Raw genomic sequence first — 27,935 nt, forward strand, 5'->3', positions numbered from 1 at the left:
TAAAACTGGGTCGATAATAGAAAATTTCTTCATATATTTGTCATACAGAATTAAGAATAATGCAAGTAACGTGTCTAGCAGTGTGTGGCATACAACACTCCGTTACTTCAGCCACTATTACAACTATTTTTCGCTGCTCTCTTTACTTTTCTGTTAGGATCTAAAGAAAAAGCAAATCAAGAGTTCCAGATCTGAGGGATTCTTTCCCCTTCAGCGCCCCATCTCCTTACTGCCTAGCTCTAAGCCCCGCGTTAATTACCTCTTTGTGCTGGTGCCCGCCTGACAGGTGGAAATAGGTAGCTCCTGCGCTAGGGCGATGTCAGGACCTAGACTGATGTCTGTTGCGTGGCTGTGTAAAACTGACATGTGAACAGGTTCGGGGAGGCGGGAGCAGATGAGAAGAACCCAGCTAGATTTCTGACCTCTAGATGATTGTGGTCTCTATCTCCTGTGCATCCTCAGGAGGTGACTTCAGGTCTCAGGCCCGTTTCCGCTTTTGTAGAAAAAGGCATAATAATATTCCTTGTACTTCGTTTCACAGGGCTGCTGTGACGACCTTGAAGTAGGATGTGCTACAGAAAGTTCAATTATTCCAAGTCTAGGACCTTACAAAGGGAGAGAGGGGGAGTAGTGTCACGTGACAAATCCGGGCGTCAAAGAACTGCGAGCGCTTTGCCTAGAGCGTCTCATCTCTATGGTCGAGGGCGCTCAAATTCCGGTGCAGGCTAAGTTGTTCTTCCGGGTTGCTTGCCACCGCTTCCGGGGCGTGTTGCAGCGAGCGGGTATTGCTGTGTCTTAGCTTTCTGAGAACCTGTTTCGATGCTCCCAGGTACAATGAGCTTCCTAAAGAGTTTCCCGCCGCCGGGACAGGATGAGGGGCTTCGGCAACAGCAGCCAGATACAGAGGCTGTGCTGAACGGAAAGGGCCTCGGTATTGGCACTCTTTACATCGCGGAGAGGTAGGTCCCTTTTCACCAGCGATGGCCTCTGGCGCAGGCAGTGCAGAGGAGCGAGGCGATTTGCGACCTCGGGGCTGCCGGGAGCAGAGCGCGTGCTGTGCGACCTCAGGAAGACTCTATTATTTCACGGTGCCCTCCCTGGAGCCTTTCTTTCTCCATTCTCCAGATAGAATTTCCCACGGTTTGTGCTTTTCTACCCACCTGTCTACTGGAGACCTGGAGCGTGCGTTGTCATTAGTTCATGATCACGGTTAAGGTTTTGAGTTTTCGAATTCTGAGTTAGACTTTCGGTGTGCTTGTCTTTGTGAAAGAACTTGTGAGGAGGATGTTTCCCTGCATAGGATATGTAAGCTCAGAGCAAATTGTAGGGGATTTTGAAAGTTTGGTTAAGGAGTATAGATTTTCTTTTCTCGATGTGGATGGGAAGAGGAACATCCTCAACCCCACGCACGCTGGGATTAGATCCAGAGGCACCTGACTTAGGTTTTGGGGTTCTGGAAGGAATTTATTTTATTTGGACACCTGTAGCACCTTGGAATTTCACAGACAGACGTGTCTTAAGTATTGCTTTTGAAGTCCATGTTGACTTGACGTGTAACCCCCTTCTTCCAAACTGACAGTGAGTGACACATGAATCGTCCTTCGCAGACTCTGATTTCCCCTTTTGCTTCCTTCTATAGCCAGAGAATTCTCTGCTTTTTTTTATATTTATTTTTTAGTTATCTTTGGACACAATACCTTTATTACACTCATTTTTTTTTTTAATGTGGTGCCGAGAATCGAACCCAGGGTCTTGCGCGTGTGAGAAAAGTACTCGACCGCTGAGCCACAAGCGCAGCCCCAAATTCTCGGCTTTTAAAAGCTCATGTGATTATTTTGGGCCTCCCAGATAACAGGATAATCTCCCTATATTATTGTCAATTGATTAGTAAATTTAATTGCATTCCCAAAGTCCTTTCTGCCATTTAAAACATATTTACAGTCATGACACCAGGAAATGAATGTCTTGGAAGCCAAAATTCTGCCTACTAGAGTCCGGGCATAAAAATTGTAAAGAACCTTGATTCAGAGGGAAATTTAGATGCTGGGCAAAGTTTAGGTTTTTAGCTAGTCACTGAGGAAGTATAGCTAGAAACAAAAGCAAATTTGGGATGAAGGGCAGGTCATGAGTTTGGTCTGGACATGTATGGAATAAACACATAAGTGTGTCTCTCCTAGGGGAGTGGTATTAAAGATTTGGAAGTCGTTACAGTAAATATTAATATATACTCATGGGAGTTGAATAACTCAAGAAGAGAACACTATAGGAGTTGGGGTTGTGGCTCAGCGGCAGAACGCTTGTCTCCAATGTGTGAGGCACTGGGTTCAATCCTCAGCATCACATAAAAGTAAATAAGTAAATAATAAAGGTATTGTGTCCATCTACAATTAAAAAAATTTTTTTTAAAAAAAGAAGAGAACACTATAGATAGAACCTTGTGGATACAACTACATGAAGAGGGAGTCATGGAAGAAGAATAAAGGCAGTCAGATAAAATCAAAAAAGCGTCTGTTGGGTATTGACAAGAAGATCTTTAATCTTGGGGGCAATAGTTTCTTTTAAATAGTAAAAGCTAGAGCACAGATATGTTTCTAACCCTTATACAGTTTTTTTTCTTCATTGCATCTCCATACATTGGTTCTTCTTTCTAGAATTTCTTTTTTGGGAATATCTGGTACTTGATTTTGTATTTTGAAAAGTTTCAGACTTAAAGAAAAGCTGCAAATGTTATTAACACTTCTTTTTTTTTTTTTAAGAGAGAGAGAGGTAGAGAGAGAGAATTTTAATATTTATTTTTTAATTATCGGCGGGCACAACATCTTTGTATGTGGTGCTGAGGATCAAACCCTTGCCGCACACATGTCAGGCGAGCTCTCTACCGCTTGAGCCACATCCCCAGCCCCTATTAACACTTCTTATAAAGATTCATTACTGAGGCTGGGGCTCAGTGGTAGAGCCTTTGCCTTGCATATATGAGGCACTGGGTTCATCCTCAGTACCACATAAAAATAAATACATAAAGATACTGTGTTCATCTACAGCTAAAAAAAAAAATATTTTAAAAAAAGTTTCATTACTTGTTAACATTTTGCCATATATCTTTTTTTTCCTGAGCTGTTGGAGAATTACAGGCATGTTTTTCACCTCATCTGTAAATACATTAACACATACTTCTAAAGAACAAGGACAAGCACAACCCAGTTGTCACACTCAGGAAGTATTAAATCCTTTTAAGATTTTATCTGTTTTTTTTTTTTTAAGTTTTGATTTATAATCAACTTTTCACTAACAAATTTCTCATTTCTTTAAGAAAACATTTTTTTGTAATATGTGTGTAAAAATTGTATATATAATGTACAAGTTATGTATGTATAAAATATAATTTTTGAGATTTCTTTTTTCATATTTTTAGTTGTGTGTTGTAGCTGTACATAATTGTGGGATTTGTTGATATATATTTATGCATTCATACAACATAGCAATATAATTTGGTCAGTATTACCCATTATTTTCCCCTTCCCTTTCCTCCTCCCTCCCCTGGTCTCTTTCCTTTACTGATCTCCCTTCAATTTTCATGATCTTCACCACCACCACCTTTCTTTGTCCTCTCTAGCTTCCATATATGAGAGAAAACACATAACCCTTGACTTTGAGTTTGGCTTATTTCACTTAACCTTAACCTAATGTTTTCAAAATTCCATCCATTTACCTGCAAATTACATAATTTCATCTTCTTTGTGGTTGAATAAAACTCCATTGTGTATATATACACATTTTGTTTATCCATAAATAATTATAATTAAACCAACACTTGGATATCTGTATATATCTCTTCACTCACTGTTAGCCCCACCTCCTTGTTTATCCCCCTTTTTTGTTCTTTCCCACCTAGCATTCCAAGTTTTTAACATACTGGAAAGTCTTCCTGAAGAATGAGACAAATGATAATTAACAGCCAGGTGAATGGGGAAATGTTCTAATTAGAATAAACAAGATAGCTAGATGCAAGGTTGAAAGCCATTATTCTGTGTGCCAGGATATGTATGTGTGTATTTCACATAGACACACACAGCATATACATGTATACCCAGTCCAGCAGTTCTTCAATAAACCTGGAGCAGGAGAGAGCCATATTCATGAGCATGGTTTATTATTATAACCCTTAGGCTTTGTGGAAACTACTTTAGGATTTCAGTCAAAGAGGAATAGTGTCACATTTGACTTTTAGTAAATAGCTTCTAAAGTATGTATTCAAAGAAGTAAATTTTGCAGCCTTATTTTCAGAGTTCAGTTTTATAAGAAGTCGACTTTTTATCCAAATAACAAAGGTAGAGAGGCATGGATAATTCAAAATAGGCCACTTAAAACAGGTAACATAGATAATTAGGTAACATAAATAACTGAAATTTAGAAAAAAATTCCTTTTTGTTTTTGCATCTCATTCAGAATTAATTTTAAACCAAATAATTATGCCAACCCAAGTTCAAGACCTCTCTTAATCCCCTGTCCTGTTTTTTTTTTTTTATCCCATGCCAGGAATAAAGGACACTGACCATGCTTGTGCAAAAGCATGAGTTTAGCAAAAACATTTCAGCTACTTAGGAGACTGAAGCAGGATTGCTAGTTTGAGGCTAGCATGGTCAGCTTATTGAGAACCCTGTTTTACAGCTTAAAAAAAGTACTAGGGATCTAGCTAAGTAGTTGATTCCTTGCCTAGCATGGGCGAGGCCCTAAGTTCCCTTCTAAGCACTAAAAAAAAAAAAAGAAAAAATTATCTCTACATGTTTACTGGCTAATTCGGGTTTTTTGTTTTGTTTTGTTTTGTTTTGACTCGTTTTTTTAGAACTGGGTGTAGTCAATTGTGTATTTTGGTTTGGGAGGACTTTTCTTCTAAAATACATGAAAAGAAACTAAAAAATCTGAACTTAATGATCAGGTAAATATAACTTTTAAGTGCAATTTGTCCCTGTCCTAGGGTGCTGAATCCATTTCTATATATTACTGTGAGAGTTCCATTGGAAATGCTGTGCTAAGGCAGTAGTCTTGTCAGCAGTGAGCAACTACACAGCACTTATTATGGTTTTTAAATTGAAGTCTGTAATTTGATAGGCACTGATTCTATGTTTAGATTTCAAACATAAAATGTTTTGTGACTTTGAATGTTTGAAATTATTTTGGACATTTAGGTATAGAATGTTCCTTTCTAAATTATGATCATACCAGAAGACTTTTGAGGTAAGAAAAGGGCAGTTTGTTTTAAGATAAGATGGTTTTAGTAGAGCGATTCTCTGGTCCATGAACACTCTTCTATCTCTACATTAAGAAGAAAGAAACAAACAGAAAAGGCGCATACATCGCACAATCTAATTACATGATAAAACCTGTTTCTTTGAACTGTTGGGGATGAGTCATTCTGGAAAATAATTTCTAGAGTTCTTTTCTTTTTAATATTTATTTTTTTAGGTGTATTTGGACACAAGGCCTTTATTTATTTATTTTTTTTTTAATTTTTAAGTGGTGCTGAGGATCCAACCCAGGGCCTCACATGTGCCGGGCAAGCGCTGTACCTGAGCTACAACCCCAGCCCCAATTTCTCGAGTTTTTATCACTTCATGCTCTCTACAGTTTTAAGCCACCCAGATTTTCCTTTTCTTTCTTTTTTTTTTTTTTTTTTTTTTTTGTCCTTCACAGCTGTATTATAACTTTATTTAACAACTCAGTAAAAGCCAAAATTGATGGATTTTAACATGGTATGTGGAGAACAAAGTCAAGGGATATAAAGTGCCCCCAAAATCATTCTGTTCAATACCGGTGCCTACAATATTACCAAACTTCTGTGAAAGAAGCCTTATAATAAAGAAAGACTAAAATCAACATAAAACTGATTTTTTTTAAAAAGCTCATTTAGCAATTCTGACAATCTAGAAAAGAAGGTCTGACTATAATACTGGATAACATAGACATCATGTTTTAAGTAAAAAACACAAGAACCAAAAGTAATTATCACTGAAAATATTGCATAACTTCAGCTGTTTCCTCCAAATTTGCTTTATATAATCGAATGGATATAAATTAACAAACAAAAATTTAAGCAAAATACATTAACAATTTAACAGAACCCGATAATCTGATTTCTTCCAATTTTTCTCAAATTCATTTGAGTGTTTCCATCATGGTGCTCTTAAGGAAATCAACATATGGCTACTACAGTTGGATGTCAAATTAAGTACTTATATATACTAAATTCTTCTATAATACAATTATGTAGAATCTTTAAGGAACTTATGTTTTGTAAGTAGAAAAGTGTTAGAGTCAAACATTCAACTCAACAAAAATAAGAAACATTTCTGATTCCTCTGTTAGGTGTAGACTGCTTTTCCTTTTGCTAATGAATGTTGTTAGCTGTAATATCACTGAGCTAAACAGATAAATCACCTTGAGTACATAAGGAAAAATAAACACATGCTAAATGGATATACTACTACATCTTTACTAGACCATCTCTACCTCTAACACTTCAGAAGCTTAGAGATTTAGAGTATTACATTAACTGCAAGAAAAATTAAAGGAAAAATTCCTTTTTAAGATCACAACTATGAAGTCATATGATTATAAAATTCTGCATTTATGTGCAAAACATGAATCACATTTACCTTTATTCTCCCTACTTAGTCTTGTCAATCACCTAGCAGGACTTAACAGATACCTCTCAAAGAAACAGAGACTGAGATGTGTTTATATAACTTCAGTAACCTCATCACTGCAGTAACAAGAGATACAGAATCCTTTTGCTATGGTTCAAGACAACAGGGAAGGAGAGATCACAAGAAAGAGAAATCAGGGCTGGGGATGTCACTCAAGCGGTAGCACGCTCGCCTGGCATGAGTGCGGCTGGGGTTCGATCCTCAGCACCACATACAAACAACGATGTTGTGTCCGCGAAAAAAACTAAAAAATAAATATTAAAAAAATTCTCTCTCTCTCTCTCCCCCTTTTTCTCTCTCTCTCTTTATAAAAAAAAAGAAAGAAATCAAGATTATTACAACTGAGAAACTACTTCTCATTAAGTTTTACCATGGTGCCACCTTCATTTTTACATAAGCATGGTGGCATAATTCAAGCTCAATAAATCGGAAATCTTAATATTTAAAATTTACCTTGACTTTCATTTATCACCATATTAACAAAAGAATTAGATAAAACACATAGGAAAGGGTAATATTAAACCCACCTTGCTGAGTTGATTTATTGACACATTAACTCATTTTTATATAGAAAAGGGATAGTGTATCTCAGTTTGCTTACAAGCTAGGAGATCACTTAAAATTCTGCATTTCCTAACTGCAAACAGAATATAGCACTTACAACAGGTTATAAATAAACTGGTTTTCAAGCATAGAGTCAGCCCCAATGATAATATACTATTTAAAAAGACCTAAGGCAATGAATTCCATTTCCAATGGAAAAAAAGAACTGTTCAAACAAGCTTAAAACTATTTTTGTGTGTGTGTGTGCCAGTGTTATAAAATGTAGCTTTTAATAAAACCTTGACCCAGGGCTGGGGATATGGCTAAAGTGGTAGCGCGCTCGCCTGGCATGCGAGCGGCCTGGGTTCGAATAAAACCTTGACCCAAATGCCATTAACTTCAGAAAAAAAATTGGTGGAGAGAAGAAAGTTATTTCATTTAGGAAAAATAACCACTATCTTTTTTCCTAATCTTCAACACACACAATGTAAACATATACAGTTGCTTTAACACTTTACATAATTCCTGTGTACTGGAGCAATAACAAGGTCTAAATACAATTATATTCTTAAACACTGGGTCAAGGCTTTACATAAAAATACCATCCTACTTCCCCCCCCCCTAAGTTTCTAAAATATCATATACTTTCCTCAACATCTGCAGCCATCCAGGAATTTTTAGAAAACTTTTTGTGCATGATCTTAATTCCTGATCCTTGGCTCTTTGCACTCAGTGACGAAAGATCAAAACCACCAAAAATGATGGTTCACTTGAAGTCAGAGAGACCCTGGCTCAATTAGTCTCATAGGATGAGAGCAGTGCTGCATCAACTGGCTCCATGCAGGAGGGGCACGTGAAGGATCTCAACAACCAGTCATCTATACAGTCCAGGTGATGTGCATGCACAGAAGAAATCGAATTGGATCCCCATAAACAAAGTCCATCATACAGATCACATACTCCTGGATCTTTTTTTTCTGATCCATCTCTTCCAGGGTCATAAACTCCTTCAGGCAGATGCTGTGTAAGGCCTATTCTTTGAGCTATCCTAATTTGTTCGTCTTCTGTCAGCTGAGTTGCTAGCCAAGTCTGGCTAGGTGTTTGATGATAAACTGGAACTGGAACTTGTTCCTGATGTGGCGGTGGCGACTCCTGATCCAGCTCCGTCCCCTTACAAAAGCTAGCCTGGTCGGACCGAGACTCGTGAAGTAGGGAGATGTCATCCGAGGTGGGGGATTTGAGACAGTTCCCCATCTTCCAGGGCTGGGGTGTGTGATCTTTGCGCCGTTCGGGCGGTCTTCTCCTGGCTTTCTTTTTTTTGTACCAGGGATTGAACCCAGGGGCACTCAACCACTGAACCATATCCCTAGCCATTTTTTGTATTTTATTTAGAGACAGGGTCTTCCTAGTTGCTTTGGGTCTTGCTAAGTTGCTGAGGTTGGTGTGAACGTATGATTCTCCTGCCTCAACCTCCTGAGCCATTGGGATTATAGGCATGTGCCACTGCACTCAGCAATGGCTTTCAATTTTTTAAAAAGCTACCATTAGTTGGGAGGCTGAGGCAGGAGGATCACAAGTTCAAGGCCAGCCTCAGCAAGTTAGTGAGGCCCTAAGCAACTTAATGAAACTGTCTCAAGATACAAAATAAAAAGGGCTGGAAATGTAGCTCAGTGCTAAAGCACTTCAGGGTTCAATCCCTAGTACCAAGAAGAAGAAAAAAAAGATACAGTTATATTGCCTTCAGTATATTTATGGAATTAAACAGTTAATTACCATAATCTTTAATATACTATACTGCCTTTGTTTTTTTCTTTGTGGGGGTGAAGATCTTGCACATGCTAGGTATGCTATAGCATACCATGCTAAATATGTGTTCTATCACTGAACTACAGCCCCAGCCATTTTTAATTTTTTTTGTTTTGGGACAGGATCTCACTAAATTGTCCAGGTTGACCTCAAATTTGCAGTCCTTCTGCCTTAGTCTCCCAAGTAGCTGGGATTATAGAGGTGCTTCTCCATGCTTAGACCTGCCTTTGCTTTTAATAATGCTTTTGATAACTGAGGATCATGTGTTATATACTTATTATGTTGTTCTAGAAGGACTTGAGTGTAGAATTCAACCTCCTCTTCACACTGAATATGAACAGTTTAGACTGCCACACTGTCCTTGTTCCTGCCCAAGGGAGTCCTGGATTCTCCTATTATACTTTTGTTTTTGATTGGGTAGATATTAGATACCTCAGCTTATTAAAAGTGTATAGAAAAATTTGGCGCTGAGGTTATGGCTCAGTGGTAGAGTGCTCGTTTCACACATGTGAGATCCTGGGTTCGATCCTCACCACCACATAAAAATAAATAAGTGAAATAAAGGTATTGTCCAACTATAGCTAAAAAATAAATATTTTTTAAAAAAGAAAATAGAAGGGCTGGGATTGTGGCTCAGCAGTAGAGCGCTCGCCTAGCACGGGCGGCACCTGGGTTCGATCCTCAGCACCACATAAAAATAAAGGCATTATGTTGTATCCATCTACACCTAAAAAATAAATATTTTTTAAAAAGAAAGAAAATAGAGTGATATAGGAATATTGTTGAATTAACTTCTTTACTTATGTATTTGTTTATTATTTAGTGGTAAAGATAAACCCAGAGCCTCATACATGCTAAGCGTCTTCTCTACTACTGGAGCTATACCTCCAACCCCTTAAGTTCTTTTTAAAATTCTCTTTATTGAGGTAATTCACATAGTTTACTGACTTTGCAGTTATCACCCCAATCAATTTTAGAATATTTCAAAGATATTCCAGCAAGGTTCCTTAGCAGTCATTCTCTATTTCCTACCAGCCCTAGATATCTACCATACCACATGAACTTGTATTACAGAAACAATTTTTGTGCTTTCTTTGGGATCTTTTTGCTAATTTCTGCTAAGTGATATATTCCATATGGGTAGTTATTACCAAAAAATTAGGCAATACCTATTCAAAATTCAATGTACTGATTTTGGTGATATGTGTCTTTTGTCATATCAATAAAATATTTGCATGTGACCACTTTTGAGGGAAAACTAGACCTAGATTTTTTTATAGCTTTTTCCCCGAGCTGGGAATAAAGTGAAAATCTTCTTAGAGTGTATCTCTTGTGATTGTGATTATAGCCATTTTAAATGTGTATCATTTAGTGTAAAATTAATGGGGAAATTGGTGATTTCCAAATACTCATTGCATGCTTACATGCTAAGCACTATGCTAATGTTTTCAAAGAATGTTACAGGAATGTAACAAGTCAGGTTCTGCTGTCAAGTAGCAGGTTATATATAAGATTCATTTCTACAGAGTAAAGCCCCAATTGTTTGTTACTGAGCATAAGTGGGGCTTAGGAACAGAGGAGATTATTATAGCCTGTGGTAATTGAAAGGAGAGCTCATGGAATTGCTGGGGACTTAACTAGATAAGGAAGATTGGCAAAAGGAAATAGGGTTCCCTAAGACAATCCAAATAAGAATAAATCACTTTTTAAAAATTGCATTTCAAATCTATTTTAATTTATAGCTGGTAGAAAATAAGGCATAAAAGATTTGGTCTTAAAGACAATTCAGTTCCTGCTGCTAAATTTTCTTATTTTAGGAATGTTTCTAAAAACTTAATTTGGATTTATTCCCATGCATGAAAGTATCTAGGCTGAACCTTTATAAGCTTTGGAATATTGTTAGGATTCAGTTTCTAAAAATAATCTATTTAAAACATGTTTTTCAGCCGCCTGTCTTGGTTAGATGGTTCTGGATTAGGATTCTCACTGGAATACCCCACCATTAGTTTACATGCGGTGTCCAGGGACCTAAATGCTTATCCTCGAGAGCATTTGTATGTTATGGTGAATGCCAAATTTGGAGGTATGTATGGTGTAATTTAATCTAATGCTTCCTTTGGTGGTAAAGTGTATTTCAAAAGCAGTCTTTATTTGATTGAGATGGAATCTCATTATGTTGCCTAGATTTGTCCCTAACTCTTAGGCTCTGGGCTCAAGCCATCCTTCTTGCCTCAAGCCATCCTTCTTGCCTCAGGCTCTCAAGTAGTTGGGACTATAGGCACATGCTACCATGCCCATCTTGAAAGCAACCTTTTTTTTTCCCCCTTGGTGCTAGGGAGTGAATCCAGGGCCTTGTGCATGTGAAGCAAGCACTCTACCAACTGAGCTATATCCCCAGCCAGAAAGCAATCTTTGATAAAAATCAATGTAATTTAGACATGAATTTCTAATGATAATGAACATTTATTTTGTGTACCTGCCTTTTATTTTTTATTTTACTTATTATTTATTTGCACTTAGAAGTTTTTGTTATTTTGGATATATATTTCTACTTTTTTCTCTTGAGTTTAATTCTTTATTATCTTTGTCTTTGTGAAGGCACCCTTTAAAGGCTTGTATTATATATTTTGTGTTTCTAAGAATTTAGAATAAAAATGTTTTTGTTTTGTTACAATAGTTCTCAGCAGGTGGATAGGGAAGATTTTCATGCCTCTCACCTCAGCCCTCCATTTCGCCACATTTGGAAATGACATTTTTGATTATCGAGGGGCGGGAATCCTTAGATGCCAAGGATCCTGCTAAATATCCTACTGTGCACAAGGCAGCCCCTCACAACAGGAATTATCCAGTCCAAATGTCAGTAGTGCCAAGGTTGAGAAGTCTGGTTTACAAAATTTCCAAGATTGGATGATAGACATAATTAAAAAGATTGAAAGTATAGTGAAATAAGGCATGGTAGCATGTAATCCCATCGACTCTGGGGGCTGAGGTGGGAGGACTACAAGTTGGAAATCAGCCTCAGCAACTTAGCAAGGACTTAAGCAACTTCTGAGACTTTGTCTCAAAATAAAAAATAAAAAGGCTTCAGGTGTAGCTCAGCTGTAAAGAGCCTCTGGGCTAAATCTCCAGTATCAAAAACAAAAATGTATAGTGAAGTGGTTTTCTTCTAAGATAAAAGGTTATTTTTCTTTAATAGAATATATAACAGAAAATCCCAAAGAGTTTGCCTCCTTAAGTATTGCTCCTTTAGGGTTTTCATATGCTTCCAGATATAATATGACCATTTATATTCAGTTGTGACACTCATTATTAATTTTTAGGGCTTTGGCAAGCCCTGTCTCATTAAGTACTAAAGACTAATTCAGTGCTCTGAAAATATATTTGTTATAAGATTTTAAATTCTTGCCATTAGGAAAGCTTCAAAGAGAGATTTAAAAAACTCTAATGAAGTTTTAAAAAGAGGATAAGGAAAAGTAAAAGGCTGTTGAACTTGAGGTGTAGGATAATTTCTTAGTGAGATGTTAGGTTCGGAAGTTCACTCACTAGGTAAATGCAACTTTTAGCTTTTTGTTACTGTAACAAGATACCTGAGGTAACCAACTTAATAAGGGAAAGGTTTGTTTTGGTTCACTTGGCCCTATTGCTTTGGGCCTATAGTGGCACAATACATCATGGTAGGAGTAGGCCTATTCACCTCATGGCAGCCAAAAAGCAAAAAAAGAATGTGGGGACTGGGGTCCCAGTATCTCCACTGAGGGCATAACCTAATTTCTTTCTTCCAGTCCCCTTATCCTAAAGGTTCCACCAACTTCTAATAGCTTCATAGGCTGGTAACCAAACCTTTACCGTGTGGGCCTTTTAATGACATTCAAGATTCAAACTGTAGTGTTAAGAGAATCATGTGTTGTGTTTAGTCACGCATAGAAATGCAAAGCCTTAGAGATATTCTTGTCAGTCAATTCCAGATGCTGATGTGTTAGTGCCGAGTGTAACTTAGTGACAGAATGTGTGCTTAGCATACATGAGACCCTAGGTTCAATCTCCAGCACCAAAAACAAAACAAATACCACTGTAAAATATCCCTAAATAGTGTTAGGCATTGGCACTGGGTACTTGTCAGTAAAAAGGCTAGAGAATTAAGGTTCAGGCAAATACTGGCTAAAGAGATAAGAATAGTAGGGAAACTCTGGGTGGTTAACTTGCTAGGCAAGTCGTTTCTCTGAACATCTGTTTCATCCAAAAAATTAAGAGGATTTTACTAGTCTTCAATTCTGAAACCTGGCTACATATTAGATATATCTGGGATCTTGTTAAAAATGCAAATGCTTAGCTGGTTGTGGTGGAGCATCCCAGCTATTCAGGAGGCTGAGGCAGGAGAATCTCAAGTTCCAGGCCAGCCTGAGCAACTTAGTGAAACCCTGCCTCAAAATACAAAGATAAAATATGCTGTGATGTGGCTCAATGGTAGAGAGCTTGCCTAGCATGCACAGGGCCTTGAGTTTGATCCCTAATACCCACCTTTGCTTACACAAAGCAAATCTTTGAAGTTCCGAACTTCAAGAAATGGGACAATTCAGTAGGTTTTAGGTAGATATTTTAAACTCTGCTCTTTGGGAGCCTGAGGCGGGAGGATCATGAGTTCAAAGCCAGCCTCAGCAACTTTTCAAGGCCCTAAGCAACTCTGTGAGGCCCTGTCTCTAAATAAATTCTTTAAAGGGGCTGGGGATGTGGCTCTGTGGTTATATTGCCCTGGGTTCAATCCCTGGTACCAAAAAAAAAAAAAAAAAAAAAACACCAAAAACTTGTGAAACTTGTGTTCTATGTGATTATTTGCTTGAAATTGATGAGATTATGATTGATCCTTTCTTAGAAAAATATGTGAAGACTTTTCCAGCTTTCTAGAAAGTAGTTTCTCCTTCGACACAAGATCTCCTTTAAAATGACCATCAGCTCATTGTTAAGATTAGAGTATCCTTTAAATAATCTATTTTTAAAATTCATTCCCATTGTTGAAAATTTATAAAGGTTTAGAGAGACATAGTTTGGATGCTACTGCAGTGACCTAGCATGAGATGGTAAGTGTTGGTGATGGTTGTAATCTTTTTGGATTGTAAAAATGCTATACAGTTTTATTTTTTGCCTTAAGGTAGATTCAAACTGTAGTGTTAAAAGAATCATGAGGATATAAAAGAATTAATAATATTGGTTATATCTGGGGAGATGAACTATAGGGGTAGGAACTTTTTCTTTTAATACATTTAGACTCTTCCATTTATTTTTATACAAGCATTTATTACTTTTATTATTTTAAAAAGTAATATTCAATTATAGAATAGTAATTACAGTGTGACACAATTTTATTTTTTAAAGTGTATTGAAAAAGTTTGGTAGTACTAAGTAACTTATTCTACTATTTAGAATTATTTAGAGTTCTCCAGTATTTTTAAATTGTTCTACTTGTTTACAGAAGGTAGGGGTGTGGGTGGGTGTCTGTCCCCTCCCAATAGTGGGAATTGAACCAAGGGGTGCCCTACCATGGAGTTACACCCCCATCCACTTTTATTTTTTATTTCAAGAGTCTTTTTTTAGTTGTGTAGGACTGGCATGGAACTCAGAATCCTACTGCCTCAGAACCCTACAATGGCTAGGATTATAGGCATGTGCCATTGCCCAGCTAGGAGACATGTATATTATATTTAACAATATAATAACATTAGAAACAGAAAATCTCACTTCAAACTACTAATACTGGCCATTTGGGTTTTTTTTTCTTATTGCTTATTTGTATGTTTTTCACTAATCTATAATAAACTTACATGACATAAAGGGTTTAGTGGATAGTGCCCCTATAATTGATCCCTGCAAATAGAATTGCTACATTAAGATTATACTTGGGGGTCTGGGGATATCGTTCGGTGTTAAGAGTGCTTGCCTGGCATGCATGAGGCCGTAGGTTTGATGCCCAGCTCTATAAAAAAAAAAAAAAAAAGGAGGGGAGGAGGAGTACCTTTCTACCTCATCTTCATCCACATGGAAAATTAACATTTTCTTAAAATGGTAACTTTGTTATAGCAAAACTTATATTTTTAAGATTACTAATTTGGAATGTGTTTTAATGTTTTGGGAGCTTACTTAAATATTTTGGTGACCTATATTTTTTTATTATGAAAAAATTCAAACATTGAAAAGTACAGAGAATAATAAACATTTTTCTGTTATTCAATATCCATCATAAATTTTAACGTTTTCATAATTACTAGACTTTTAAAAATTATTTTGTCAGTACTTTCAAACCCTGTTTTGTCTGACTTCCCATTTGATCCCCTACTCTCTAAATTGAGAGTCAAACAGTATCATGAGGTTTATGTGTTCTTCCTTTTTTTTTTTTTTTAAATAAGGATTTTCCATATGGAATTTTCTTTTTTCCTTGAAAGAGAGAGAGAGAATTTTTTAATATTTATTTTTTAGTTTTTGGCAGACACAACATCTTTCTTTGTATGTGGTACTGAGGATCGAACCCGGGCTGCATGCATGCCAGGCGAGCGCGCTACCACTTGAGCCACATCCCCAGCCCCCTTATGTGTTCTTCCTATCTATGCTTTTAACTTTTACTGAAATGTATATGCCCATAAGCAATATAAGGGTTTTGTGTGGTGTTTTAACATTTTAATGTAATTGATGTTATACATTCTGCAGCTAGCTTTTTCATTCAGTTTTATTTTTAAAATGTATTCATGTCAAAGTATATATATCCCATTTGTTCATTTTTTTAACAGTTGTCTATAAAATATGATTAGGTTACAATGCATCTGTTTCCTTTTCTTGAATATTCAGTTTATTTTTTATATTTTCATTAGTACATGCTTAAATGTGTAACGTGGTTGTAGCAATTTCCACTTGCACCAGCACATACTCCTTTCTTTCAACATTTGTCTCTATACCCCCACCCCCCACCCCATGAAACTCAGGGCCTCCCAAATGCTGAACAAGTGCTCTGCCACTAAGCTAAGTCAGTTCTCTTTGAACAGTTTTGGGGAGGTTTTTTGTTGTTGTTGTCTTCAGACTGTTTAATTTATCTGTTGGGTCAGTTAACTTCCTTGGACTTTAGTTTTCTCATCTGTGAATTATTAGTTGTCAATCACATCAGTGGATACACACTGCTTCTGAACCCTTTGCTTTAACGTGAAAAGTAATAAAACAAATGATAGTGGAATCACTATGGCTCTGTGGGAACCCTGAAATCCTTAGGAATCAGTGAAGCACAATGTGACTAACCAGAGACTATCCAGAGTCTCACCACCACCAGTGCTAGGGATTTATCACATGGCCTTGAACATGATAGGCAAGTGCTGTAGCACTGAGCTACACCCCTAGAATTTTTTTAGCTCTAAAATAACTGTAAGAAAAAGTTGAATTGTAGTTTTTCAGATGTATCAAAAAGTATCTCTTAGGAAATTCTTCTAGCTTTTTTTTTTTCAAAAAGTCAAATGAGTAATATCATTAAAAAGTTATTTTTATTATCTTTCTAGAAGAATCAAAAGAATCTCTTGCTGATGAAGAGGAGGAAGACAGTGATGATGATGTTGAACCTATTACTGAATTTAGATTTGTGCCTAGTGATAAATCAGCATGTGAGTGTTTTATAGCATTTATCTTTTCTCTTTATGTACCAAGCATTCCCCCATTGACGCACCATTACCTCCATTCTGTTTTTTCTTTATTTTAGCATCTATAATATCATTGAGGATGAGGTACTATTAATATCAGGGTTGTGAGTGTGGTATACACTATGTTACCTGGTGTATTTTGTGAGTAGAGGACTCTGTTTAGTTTTACTGATTTATGCTACTGTAAATCTCATCTGTTGGATAATAGAATAGTCACAGCATTTCCAGAGTGAGAGATCATTGGAAAGTGCCCCATCAACTGAGAGGATTTATCCTCATCAATCTGACCAAGGACTCCGATCACTTTTTGCAGAAAATCCAACCACCCGTTAAGAGATCTCAGTAATATCTTGAAATGAATTCCTAGTTTGTGATTTGTCTGCAACCTCAGGCAGACAAATTTAGTGATTTCATACCCCTCAATTACAAAAATAGAAATTCTGTTTGTTTCTCCCCGCAACCTCCACCCCCAGGATCAGCCCTACTTGGAATTTCAAAATTGTAAATACTGTTATCCTAGTAAACCTCATCTACCTGTTAAATTTATTTGCACTGATGGTTATTTTATTATAAAATATTATTTTATTCCAAAAATATGAATTATAAATTAATGTCTTTGTTTAGTGGAGGTGATGTTCACTGCAATGTGTGAATGCCAAGCTTTGCATCCAGATCCTGAGGATGAAGACTCAGATGATTATGATGGAGAAGAATATGATGTGGAAGCACATGGTTAGTGAAATGTAGTTTCAGGATTTGTTTTACTGTTTCATTTTGAGCGCTTATTTGTATTCAGGGTAGGGGATTATAGTCCTTTATGTATCCAAGAAGCAGCCAGTATAAAACAGTTATAAATAAAACTAACCCATACAGTGGCACACTTAATGCCTAAGCCCTATCAACAATTGAACTGGGAGAATATGGGAGCTTTCCAAGTTGGAGGGTAAAAATGTTATTGGTGGGAGAACATGAATAAATAGAGATAAATAGAAGGAAAGAAAAGTGATGGATAGTCAGTAAAGGGTCTTAAACTGAAGTAGCTGCCCCAAGAGAACAGACCTGTCTCCATCCCTTGAGAAGCTGAGTCATCTCTGTCTTATTTAATGTATTTCTTCTAACAGCTTACTGTCAAGGTCAGTTTTTCCTTCCCAGACTATTCTTCATTTATCTAAAAATATTTTCTGTTGCATTCCCAGACTAGAATTATATTCACTAACCGAGTAGAGTCTCATAGTTTGAGGCATGTGAATTCTCTTTGTTTTTTTTTTTCCCCCCACTGATCTTCAAAACACTAATCTGGGTGTCCACAGCACTTTTCCTTCATATATCCTAGATTCTTGGCCTTACACTCATTTCTGAAATTTTCCTTCACATTATCTAAAAATGTCTCATCTTCCTGAGATTTTTGAGTGATTTTTATTTTTTATCCTTTTGGTATTTTCCAAAATTTCTGAAAAGCATGTATTTTAATCAGAATAAAACCTTCAGTACAAATTAATATCAAACTGATTTACTCTCACCTGTAAAATTCCACCTGTGATAACATAGGATTCCTTGACCCTCTTTTTTCCTTGTATTGTCCAGACATGTCTTTCTCTGGGAATTGCTACTTACTGGTTTATTACCTCTAGGAATCCTTTCTCATGTTGGAGGGTAGGGGCATTCTGTTTATATTTGTCTTCAACAGTGTCCACATCAGTGAATGTTGGAGGTGTTTCTCCAGAAATGTTTTTTTACTCTACCTCATCTTTAGCAAATGTATTAATTATTCATCTTGTTTTTTCTAATTGTTGTATAATGGCTTAAAAGTTTTCTGTTTGTTTAGAACAAGGGCAGGGGGATATTCCTACATTTTATACCTATGAAGAAGGATTATCCCATTTAACAGCAGAAGGGCAAGCTACACTGGAGAGATTAGAAGGAATGCTTTCTCAGTCTGTGAGCAGCCAGTATAACATGGCTGGGGTCCGAACGGAAGATTCAGTAAGAGATTATGAAGGTGAGTGTCCTTTCTCTTCAGTGTGAACAGATGGCTACCTGAGCAGTAAAGGAAGTTATGGAGAAACAGGTTATTTTGGAAACTAAGACAAATCTCAAAATTAACTACAGTAGGAAACAAATGCACAATTACCTAGAATGGGAATTCTTACAGGATTTGTTTGCTTTTTTAGTGATTTCATACCCCTCAATTACAAAAATAGAAATTCTGTTTGTTTCTCCCCCCCACCCCCACCCCCAGTGCTGGGAATTAAACCTGGAGCTTTAATGCTAATGAAGCACTGTACCACTGAGACACATCCCCAGCCCCAAATATTTAAAAAATGCTCACAAACAATGAATAAATGGAAAAAGAAAGAAAAGAAAAATAAGTATATTCTGACTGATATATTTACTATTTTTTGTTGCAAATTTGTATTAGTTTGATTGAAGTATCATAGTAAAGTACCATAGATTGAGTGGTATTAAAAATAAAAATAGGGCTGGGGATGTGGCTCAAGCGGTAGCGTACTCGCCTGGCATGTGTGCGGCCCAGGTTCGATCCTCAGCACCACATACAAACAAAGATGTTGTGTCCGCCAATAACTTAAAAATAATAATAATAATAAATATTAAAATTCTCTCTCTCTCTCTCTCTCTCTCTCTCTAAAAAATAAATAAATAAATAAATAGATAGATAGATAAATAAATAAATAAATAAATAAATAAGTAAAAATGTATTGACTCATAATTCTGGAGGCTAGAAGCCCAGGGTTGGTTGTCTGAGGACTGAGAGAAGGATCTATTCCAGTCCCTTTTCTTGGCCTATACATGGCTCTGTTTTCCCTGTGGCTTCACATCCTCTGTCCATGTCTGTATCTAGGTTTTCCCCTTTTTCCACTAACTAATGTGTATGTATCACACACACATACCAGGGAAACATCCCTACATTTTACATCAAGCTGCTATTATATCTGCTGTGTTACCGAATAACATTACTATTTGATGGGGTAATCCTTCTTCACAGGCATAAAGTGGAGGGATGTCCTCCTGTATGTGTATATGCATACACACTTATTTTTACACACACACACAAATATAGATAGATAAATGTGTAAATAGTGAAAGCTGGCGTGTCCAAAATCAGCAAGGTAGGCTGGCAGACTGAACACCCAGGGAAGAATTGATTGATCTTGTATTTTGAGTCCAAAGGTGATCTGCTGACAGAATTTCTTCTGCTTAGGGTAAGATCAATCAGTTTTCTATTTGGCCTTCAGTGAGCTGAATGAAGCCTACCATATTATGGAGGGAAATTGGTTCACTCAAAGTTCACTGATTTCAATGTAAATCTCATCTAAAAAGTACCTCCACACCAAAGACAGGAATGGGATCATCATGTGACCCAGCTATACTTCTCCTTGGTATTTATCCAAAAGAACTGAAGTCAGCATCACCTTAGTGATACTTGCATATCCGCATTTATAGCAGTTCAATTCACAGTAGCCAAGTTAGGGACTTAGCCTACATGTCTGTCAACAGATGAATGGATAAAGAAAATTGGTACATATACTCCAAAAAGTTTAAGCCATAAAGAACACAGTTATGTTGTTTGCAGGAAAATTGATGCAACTGGAGAACATCATGCTAAGTGAAACAAGCCAGACTGAGAAAAGCAAGAGTCATATGTTTTCTCTCCCATGTGAAAACTAAGGAAAAAGGAGTCCTCATGAAAATAGAAGAGACACCAGTAAAATAATGGAAGGAGATTGGGAGTGGGAGGAAAGGAGGAAAAAGGGAGCTATGGGGAATGAAACGGGCTAAATTGTGCTGTGTGTGTATATGAAAATATCCAATGAATCCCACCATTATATGTAATTATAATGTACCCATTAAAATTTAATTTTAAAAGGTCTAATAAAGCCAGGCGTGGTGTTACACGCCTGCAATCCCAGTGGCTCTGGAGGCTGAGGCAGGAAGATTGTGTGTTCAAAGCCAGCCTCATCAAGAGGGAGGTGCTAAGCAATTCAGCTGGAGATATGGCTCAGTGGTTGAGTGCCTCTGAGTTCAATTCCCAGTACCAAAAAATTAATAAATACAATTTTAAAAGTTATTAATAATAAGTTCATAAAAAAATTTAAAAGGAGGACTGGGTTTGTGACCTAGTGTGTAAGGCACTGGGTTTGATTTTTAAAGAATTTAAAAATACCTCCACAGTAATACCTAGAATAATATTTGACAAACTCTGGGCAAAACAGCCTGACCAAATTGACACATAAAATTAACCATCACACAGAAATAACACACTGGTTTATAAACACTTTTTGCATCTTTCTTGTATTTAGTAATGACTACAGAATATTTCTAAAGAGGCTTACCTTAGTTTTTCACTTATTGGTATGCTTAAGTTTCTCTCATAATGCAGTGATCAGTATCTCCATGCACATAGCATTTTAACCTGGGGTTCTTGAAGTTCTGGAATTTTTTTAAATTTATTTTTGAGACAAGGTTACTCTGTCACCCAATCTCAATTTCATGGGCTCAAGTGACCCTCTCACCTCAGCCTCTCAAGTACCTGAGACTGTAAGAATAATTAGGATTGCATGTGTGTACCATCATGCCTGACTTATGGGATAGTTTAGTTTGGAAAAGTTTGGGGTTTGGGTTGCACTATTATTCCTTTTGTTCTCTGCTTTTTAAATTTTTGTTTTTTGTTTGAGATGGTGGTCTTACTATGTTTTCCAGGCCGGTCTCATCTCCGGGCTCAAGTGATCCTCTCAAGTCATCCTAAAAGTGTGTCACATTCCACCTGGTTCACCATATTAAGCCCCAGCTGGTGAACCTTTAATGTAGACTTTAAAAGGGTGAAATGACTTAGATGGTGTAGACATTGAAAAAAGACTTTTATTACTAAAAGTTTTTGTTTTTTTAATTGTAAAATTCCTTGATTAATATTTTATGTAGCAAATTATTTTAAGATCACAAAAAACTGGATTAAAGTAAAATTTGAGGACTTTAATCCATATATGCTTTATTAACACACTGGAATTGCCTATCTGTAAAAGTTCTTAATTTTACACCATTGCCCATCTTCTGCTAAAGTTCTGAGTACTCACATCATTCTTGTTATCACTTAAACACTTGTAGTCTGCTAATGGTATTTCAGTGTTTTAGGTACTCAGTTTTGTAAAAGGCATTTATTCACCAAACCTGGTACAGTGAATACAGTAGTGCTTGAGAAAGATGAGGTTATATCTTCATGTCATTGACTTTTTAGTGAACAGAGAGTAAGTTAACAATATGTAGAGATACAGCCATGAGATACAGGAGATGCTTGGGAAGCTGTGAGTTCGTACAAGGTAGACCCCTCACCAATTGGTATAGTTAAGCCTCGTGGAGTAAGTGATATCTAAGCTGTGATCTAAAAATGAAGAGAAGTGACCCAGGTGAAGGGAGATTGCACACAGGTTGAAGGAAGAGGCAGGTCAAGGGCTTTGTTGAATGGAAAGGTTCAAGAGGTCATTCATGCCAGGTGTGGTGCAGACCTGTAATCCTAGCTGCTCAGGAGGCTGAGGCAGGAGAATTGCAAGCTCAAGGACAACCTGGGCAACTTAGTAAGATCCTGCCTCAATTTTTTTTTTTAATATTTATTGTTTAGTTAGTTGGACACAATATTTATTTTATTTATTTATTTTTATGTGGTGCTAGGGCCTCACATATGCTAGGCAAGCAGCACACAACCCCAGCCCCTGCCTCAAATTTTTAAGGAAAGCAGTGAGTGATACAACTCAGTGGTAGAGCTTATCTAGTGGGGTTGAGGCCCTGGGTTCAAATCCCCAGGTATGGATTGATTGATATTTGTTTTTGTTTTGGTACTGGGGATTGAACCCTGGTGGGAGGCTGTACCTCTGAGCTACATTACATCCCCAACCCTTTTTACTTTGAAATAGGATCTGGCTAAATTGCTGAGGCTGATCTCGAACTTGTGATCCTCCTATGTCAGCCTCCTGCGTCACTGAGGTTACAGGCATGTGCCACCAAGCCTGGCAAAAATTGTTTTTTTGAACATTACCTTTAGGTCAGTGAGAAGCCATTGAACAATTTGATTATAGTGTTTCAGATGGTGACTGTAACGCAATATGGAAAATTGGAGGGAGAGGAAATATACTTGAGGAAAGACAAGAAGCCTTTTTAGTAAATTATATATTAAATTAGAGATGGTGGCCTAAATTCAGTGGAGGTAGTGAATATCAAGAGACTTGACATATTTAAGAGATTTAGGGGTAGAAACAATACAAATTAGAGAAATGGTAGGAGTTTCTGGTTTGGGCAGACAAGTGGTACCCCTTTAGCAAGACTAGAAAAGTGGAGAGATAGGACATTTGCATATCCAATGTGATAAGATACCAAGGGGCTTTTGGAAGAAGTCTGTGATGGGCTGAAAGTGAAGGAGTGAATGGAAGCTGGGAAGTAAATAGAGTAGTTGTAGATAATCTATCCACAGGACTTTTTTTCCCTGTCATTTCCCACTTTTACTGCCACAGGGTAGTAAGCAAGCCGATTATTCTGATTTGTCTTTTCTCCTTATGTTATAGGTTTTGTGAAAGTAGGACCACATACCTTAGAAAGGGGGCGGGGGGGTAACAGTAAATAGCACAAATCTGTGAATAGTGAATAGTTGATATTTACTGCATTTGAAAGTTCCTACCTGGGGGGCTGGGGATGTGGCTCAAGCGGTAGCATGCTCGCCTGGCATGCGTGCGGCCCGGGTTCGATCCTCAGCACCACATACAAACAAAGATGTTGTGTCCGCTGAAAACTAAAAAATACATATTAAAAAAATTTTTTAAAAAATGAAAGTTCTGGGCTGGGGATGTGGCTCAGGCGGTAGCGCGCCCGCCTGGTGTGCGTGTGGCCCGGGTTCGATATTAAATATTAAATATTAAAAAATAAATATTAAAAAAAAATTCTCTCTCTCTCTCCCTCTTTCTCACTCTCTCTCACTCTTTCTTTAAAAAAAAAAAAAAATGAAAGTTCCTACCTAGGGCTGGGGCTGTAGCTCAGAGGTAGAACATTTACCTAGCTTGCATAAGGCCCTGGGTTCAGTCCCCAGTACTGCAAAAAAGAAAGTTCCTGGGGCTGGGGATGTAGCTCAGTTGGTAGAGTGCTTGCCTCACATGCACAAGGCCCTGGGTTCAATCCCCAGCACCACAAAAAATAATTTTTAAAAGTTCCTACCTCCAGCTCTTTGTTGAGTTTGAGTATTTACAAAGTAAATGTTAAATGTGTAAACTAATTTTAACTTGGCCTAAATCAATAGGTGTTGTTTTCCTTTCTCTGTTTCTAGATACTTTAGTTAAAGGGGAGGAGGGGCAACTCTTACCAACAGAGGGCACTAGCTTCCTTCTGGTTGAAATTATACATTGAATCTACCTATTTGAAGTACTCAGTAGAGTATGGCTCAGCAAGATTTTTTGTTTTGTTTGTTTTTTTCAGATGGCATGGAGGTAGATACCACACCAACAGTTGCTGGACAGTTTGAGGATGCAGATGTTGATCACTGAAAATGATTTATGCTGCTTAAAAGTGAGTAGTTTATTCTCTTCCTTGTCACTGAACATGAAAAGCATCTGAAATAATAAGTTTTTATATTCATTATTGAAGAAAGCTCTATAAAGTTCAGAAAAATGTTTCCCAATTCTGAAATTACTGAAAGTTACACGTATTTTTTCCTAAGAAATCAGGGTCTACAAACGTGGTGATGTTCAGTTTAACATCTATTACATACTTGCCACTTGTATCTTAGTATTAAAAGCTGATTTACCAAACCATAACAAGTCTATGTAGAGTTATCCAAAAAGCCATAATTTCCTAAGTAATTTCTTACCTGCTTTTCACGGCTGATGAAAGAACTCTCTCAATTTTCTCTCCTGTGACACTTTCATGAGCTTTGCCTGAAGTTTGTCCCTATTTGTTATTTTGTTACTATGAGAAATATATTGTCCTTTTCCAGCTCAAGTAATTAAAGTGTATGTTAGTAATAATTTAAGACCATGTAGCTAGTTCATACTGTTCAAAGATAGGACTGATAACCTTAGTTAACATTATAAACTGCAAAATTTTCACATTGTTAAATTTTTGTCCTTTCCTCCCTATAATAGCATTGTCTTCTCAAATTATCTTCCAGGTCCTTTTAATGAAGCATATGTTAGTAACATGGCAAGATTTATAATAATTTTGTTTTCTTCTGGTATAAATTTTAGCTCTGGCTTTTCTGAAGTTAAAATTTTAATTTCCTGTACCCTTGTTCCATTTAATATCAGAGACCAGCCTTTTAAAATTCCAGACCTTCCAAATTATTGCCACCGTGGATTTAACATTGCTTCTCATACTAACCATGAATTGTGATATTAGATCTCTGCTTTCTTCTCAGATCCTACCAGTAGAACTATCAGAAAATAACATCATAGAGTTCTGATTTATATCTCTTCCCATAAATACTTAGTTCTTATTTTCACATTTACTTCTATCAGTGGTAGCCAGATAGTTTAAAATCAGCAGCGTCTCCTCTGCACAGCCATGTGTGTGCACACCGCTGGTGCTCTGTGTTGGCTCTCATCCCTCACTTCTAGATGTAACTTCACTCTTCTTCATGGTACCTTTTAGTACCAACCTCAATCACCTTTCCTGATGTCTCATCAAATTCTTTATAGCACATTGTTTTTTTGTTTTGTTTTTTTCAGTTCAGAGATAGTTGTTTAATAACAGTTTTATTGAGACTGGATAAACAGAATTTGGGGTCTTCTGATTTTTCATGTATTTTCCCTGAAGAATAGACTGTTCAGAGAACATTGACCACTCTGTTAATAATGATTATAAGAAACTCATTTGATGTGTCGCTAGTGGTTATACAAATGAGATGTTACTGCAATCCCTGGCAAGCATTCTTAGGATTCTTTGAAATGGTGAAATAACCATAAAAAACCACAGATTTTCTAATGAGCTGATGATTTGTTTTCTGTTAATTTCATGTTCTTTGCTCAAAGGCAAAGAGATATTTTATTCATAAAGTTTATTCAGGCTTTCCATCTGGGTAATTGACCCGAATTCCAAACAATATCTATAAATTTGTAATCAATTAAAATTGTATGTGCCTTTAAAGAATAAACAAGGTATAATTAGAGTGTTTATGTGACCATTAATGATTTGTAGATAATTGAACTGGGATCTCTCAATACCTGAGAAGGGGTGAAGGGGAAGGCAAATGAATGGTGGAATCACAATTCTACCTGGACTGGCTGGCTGTTTGCCTTAGACAAGGCATATACCTTATCTAATCCTCAACGTCCTCATCTATAAAGTGGGGTGGTAACTACGTGGCCGGGTGATCACAAAGACTGAGACATAATATATCTAAATCCCTTGGCACTCTTCACAAGGCATTCAGTAAATAAAGCTGTATTATAAACATTATAAACCTTTTGTTTTTCAGGTTCTGCTTATAACTAGGAGAGAACCTGGTGCCTCTTCCACTTTGGAGTGGGGTTGATGAAAGTCTTTCCTTCTCCAAAACTCTTAAACTAGTTCTTTCTCAAAACAGACTATACTGAGACAGCAAGTTGTCACCAGCAGAAGGAACTACGATCTTTATTAACAAAGGTGAATTAATTCATCCAAGGGGGTACTTGTAGTTTATCATTTACCCCAAAACTTTGTGTTAGGTACCCTATGAGTAAGCCTATAATTTCTGCCTTTGCTGTATAGAATCATCTGTATGGTAGCAGGCCTGTGGTAAACATGCTCAGGAGCTTGGAGTGTGGGAAGAAAAGGCAAATATCTCAGAGGGATCAGCCTTTGTTATTCTCCACAGAGTCAAGAGTCTTTTTCTGATTTGGGGGCCAAATTAATTAATTCAGGCCTCTGTAGTAGCCTCTTGGGAAATATCCTAGCGACAGATCCTGCCACTGACAAGAGTGTTTCTAGCTACCTTCTGCCCTCTTTTACCAGTCTATCCTGTACGGCCTCTTAGGTTATATCATTTAATTTCCACCCTCTTAGGTTAGTTTTCTGTAACAGAACAGTGAACTGAAATGAAAGTCCTCCAAGTACTTCTAATGATAATTGTTTTGTCTTTGTAATAACATAACAAATAAATCTACATTTTTTATATCACTGTTCTCGTTTTGACTAATTCTATTAGTGAGGTTTTTTGTTTTTTTAAGTAATGCTGGCAAAATATCATACTATTGGTGTAGTGGTAGATCTCAGTAATGAGTACTTGCCTCACATGCAAGAGGCCCTGGTTTCCATCCCCAGCATCAAAAAAATAAAATAAAACGAGAGAGAGTCTTATTGGTCATATTTTGCTCATTTTTGTTGATATGAACATGAAATTAATAAGAAAATATGTAATTAGAGCTTCTGGCAAATATTTAGTAAGAAAAAGAATATATTTTAAAGAATTTCTGCTGCTTTTCTTTGGATCAGGAATAATTTCTTGTATTTTTTTAACTTTCACATGTTAGCTTTTCACAGATACCTGAGTATTTATAAGGCTGATTTGTAGTTCCAGATTTATACCTGGACTTCAGATAACTTGTAGGTTAAATAAGCTGTTCAGAGTCAGCCAGTTGGCTAATTAGTAACTAAAGTCTATTTTGATGTCCTCAGCCCAGTGTTGTCATCAGCACTTTCCCGTGGTTTCCCTCATCCGTTAATTAATGTAATTTTCCTTTTTTTTAAACTAGATTCACAAAGTCTTAATCGTTTTAATTGGCAAGTAAAAGAGCCACTTAGAAATGGAAACTAAAATTTTCTAAGACCTCCTGTATATCAGCCACCATCCTGGGTTCTTTGCATATATTATGTGTTCTGATATACCGGACTACCTTATGAGTATAGATGCCTTTATTATCCCTTTGTATGTGTGGTACAGGGGTAACTTTACCACTGAATCACATCCCCAGCCCTTTTGTATATTTTATTTAAGAGACAGGGTCTTCCTGAATTGCTTAGGGCTTCGCTATGTTGCTGTGGCTGGCTTTGAACTTGCAATCCTCTTGCTTCAGCCTTCCCAGGACTAGGATTATAGGCATGTGCCACCATGTCCAGCATATTTATACTTCTCAAATAACCTTATTTAAAGCCTTGTGAGTTACATATTTTGAGATGGTATTAGGGTCTTAGTATTGGTGAAGGTGAGAATTTATGCACTGATGATTATAGTGTATAGTCTTTTACT

General features: G+C 36.9%; 1 protein-coding gene, 1 non-coding gene and 1 pseudogene across 3 annotated transcripts; 2 read left to right on the forward strand and 1 right to left on the reverse strand.

The window, feature by feature from the left end:
* The first annotated feature begins 759 nt into the window (after positions 1–759).
* On the forward strand, positions 760–26,866 carry Clns1a (chloride nucleotide-sensitive channel 1A). 2 transcript variants are annotated; one of them, XM_076846595.2, is made up of 7 exons: positions 760–959; positions 11,000–11,136; positions 16,583–16,684; positions 17,345–17,452; positions 18,546–18,719; positions 24,191–24,280; positions 26,187–26,866. In XM_076846595.2, the coding sequence occupies exons 1-6, from the start codon at positions 820–822 to the stop codon at positions 24,256–24,258; spliced, it is 729 nt and encodes a 242-aa protein (XP_076702710.1). In that variant the 5' UTR covers positions 760–819; the 3' UTR covers positions 24,259–24,280; positions 26,187–26,866. The 2 variants fall into 2 exon arrangements, with proteins under 2 accessions (XP_076702710.1, XP_076702711.1); XM_076846596.2 differs by lacking the exon at positions 18,546–18,719.
* Positions 8,040–8,501, reverse strand: LOC143391274 (RING finger protein 11 pseudogene; annotated as a pseudogene).
* Positions 23,835–23,908, forward strand: Trnav-cac (transfer RNA valine (anticodon CAC)). The gene has a single exon. It is a non-coding gene; the product is annotated as a tRNA-Val (tRNA).
* Positions 26,867–27,935: the final 1,069 nt, after the last annotated feature.

This window comes from Callospermophilus lateralis, chromosome 2 (assembly GCF_048772815.1).
Source record: "Callospermophilus lateralis isolate mCalLat2 chromosome 2, mCalLat2.hap1, whole genome shotgun sequence".
Classification (NCBI taxonomy): Eukaryota; Metazoa; Chordata; class Mammalia; order Rodentia; family Sciuridae; genus Callospermophilus; species Callospermophilus lateralis.

Coding starts and splice junctions, on each gene's coding strand:
- Clns1a (XM_076846595.2), top strand. CDS start 820: ATGCTCCCAGGTACAATGAGCTTCCTAAAGAGTTTCCCGCCGCCGGGA. Junction 16,685..17,344: donor GCCTAGTGATAAATCAGCAT/GTGAGTGTTTTA, acceptor GTCTTTGTTTAG/TGGAGGTGATGTTCACTGCA. Junction 18,720..24,190: donor TTCAGTAAGAGATTATGAAG/GTGAGTGTCCTT, acceptor TGTTTTTTTCAG/ATGGCATGGAGGTAGATACC.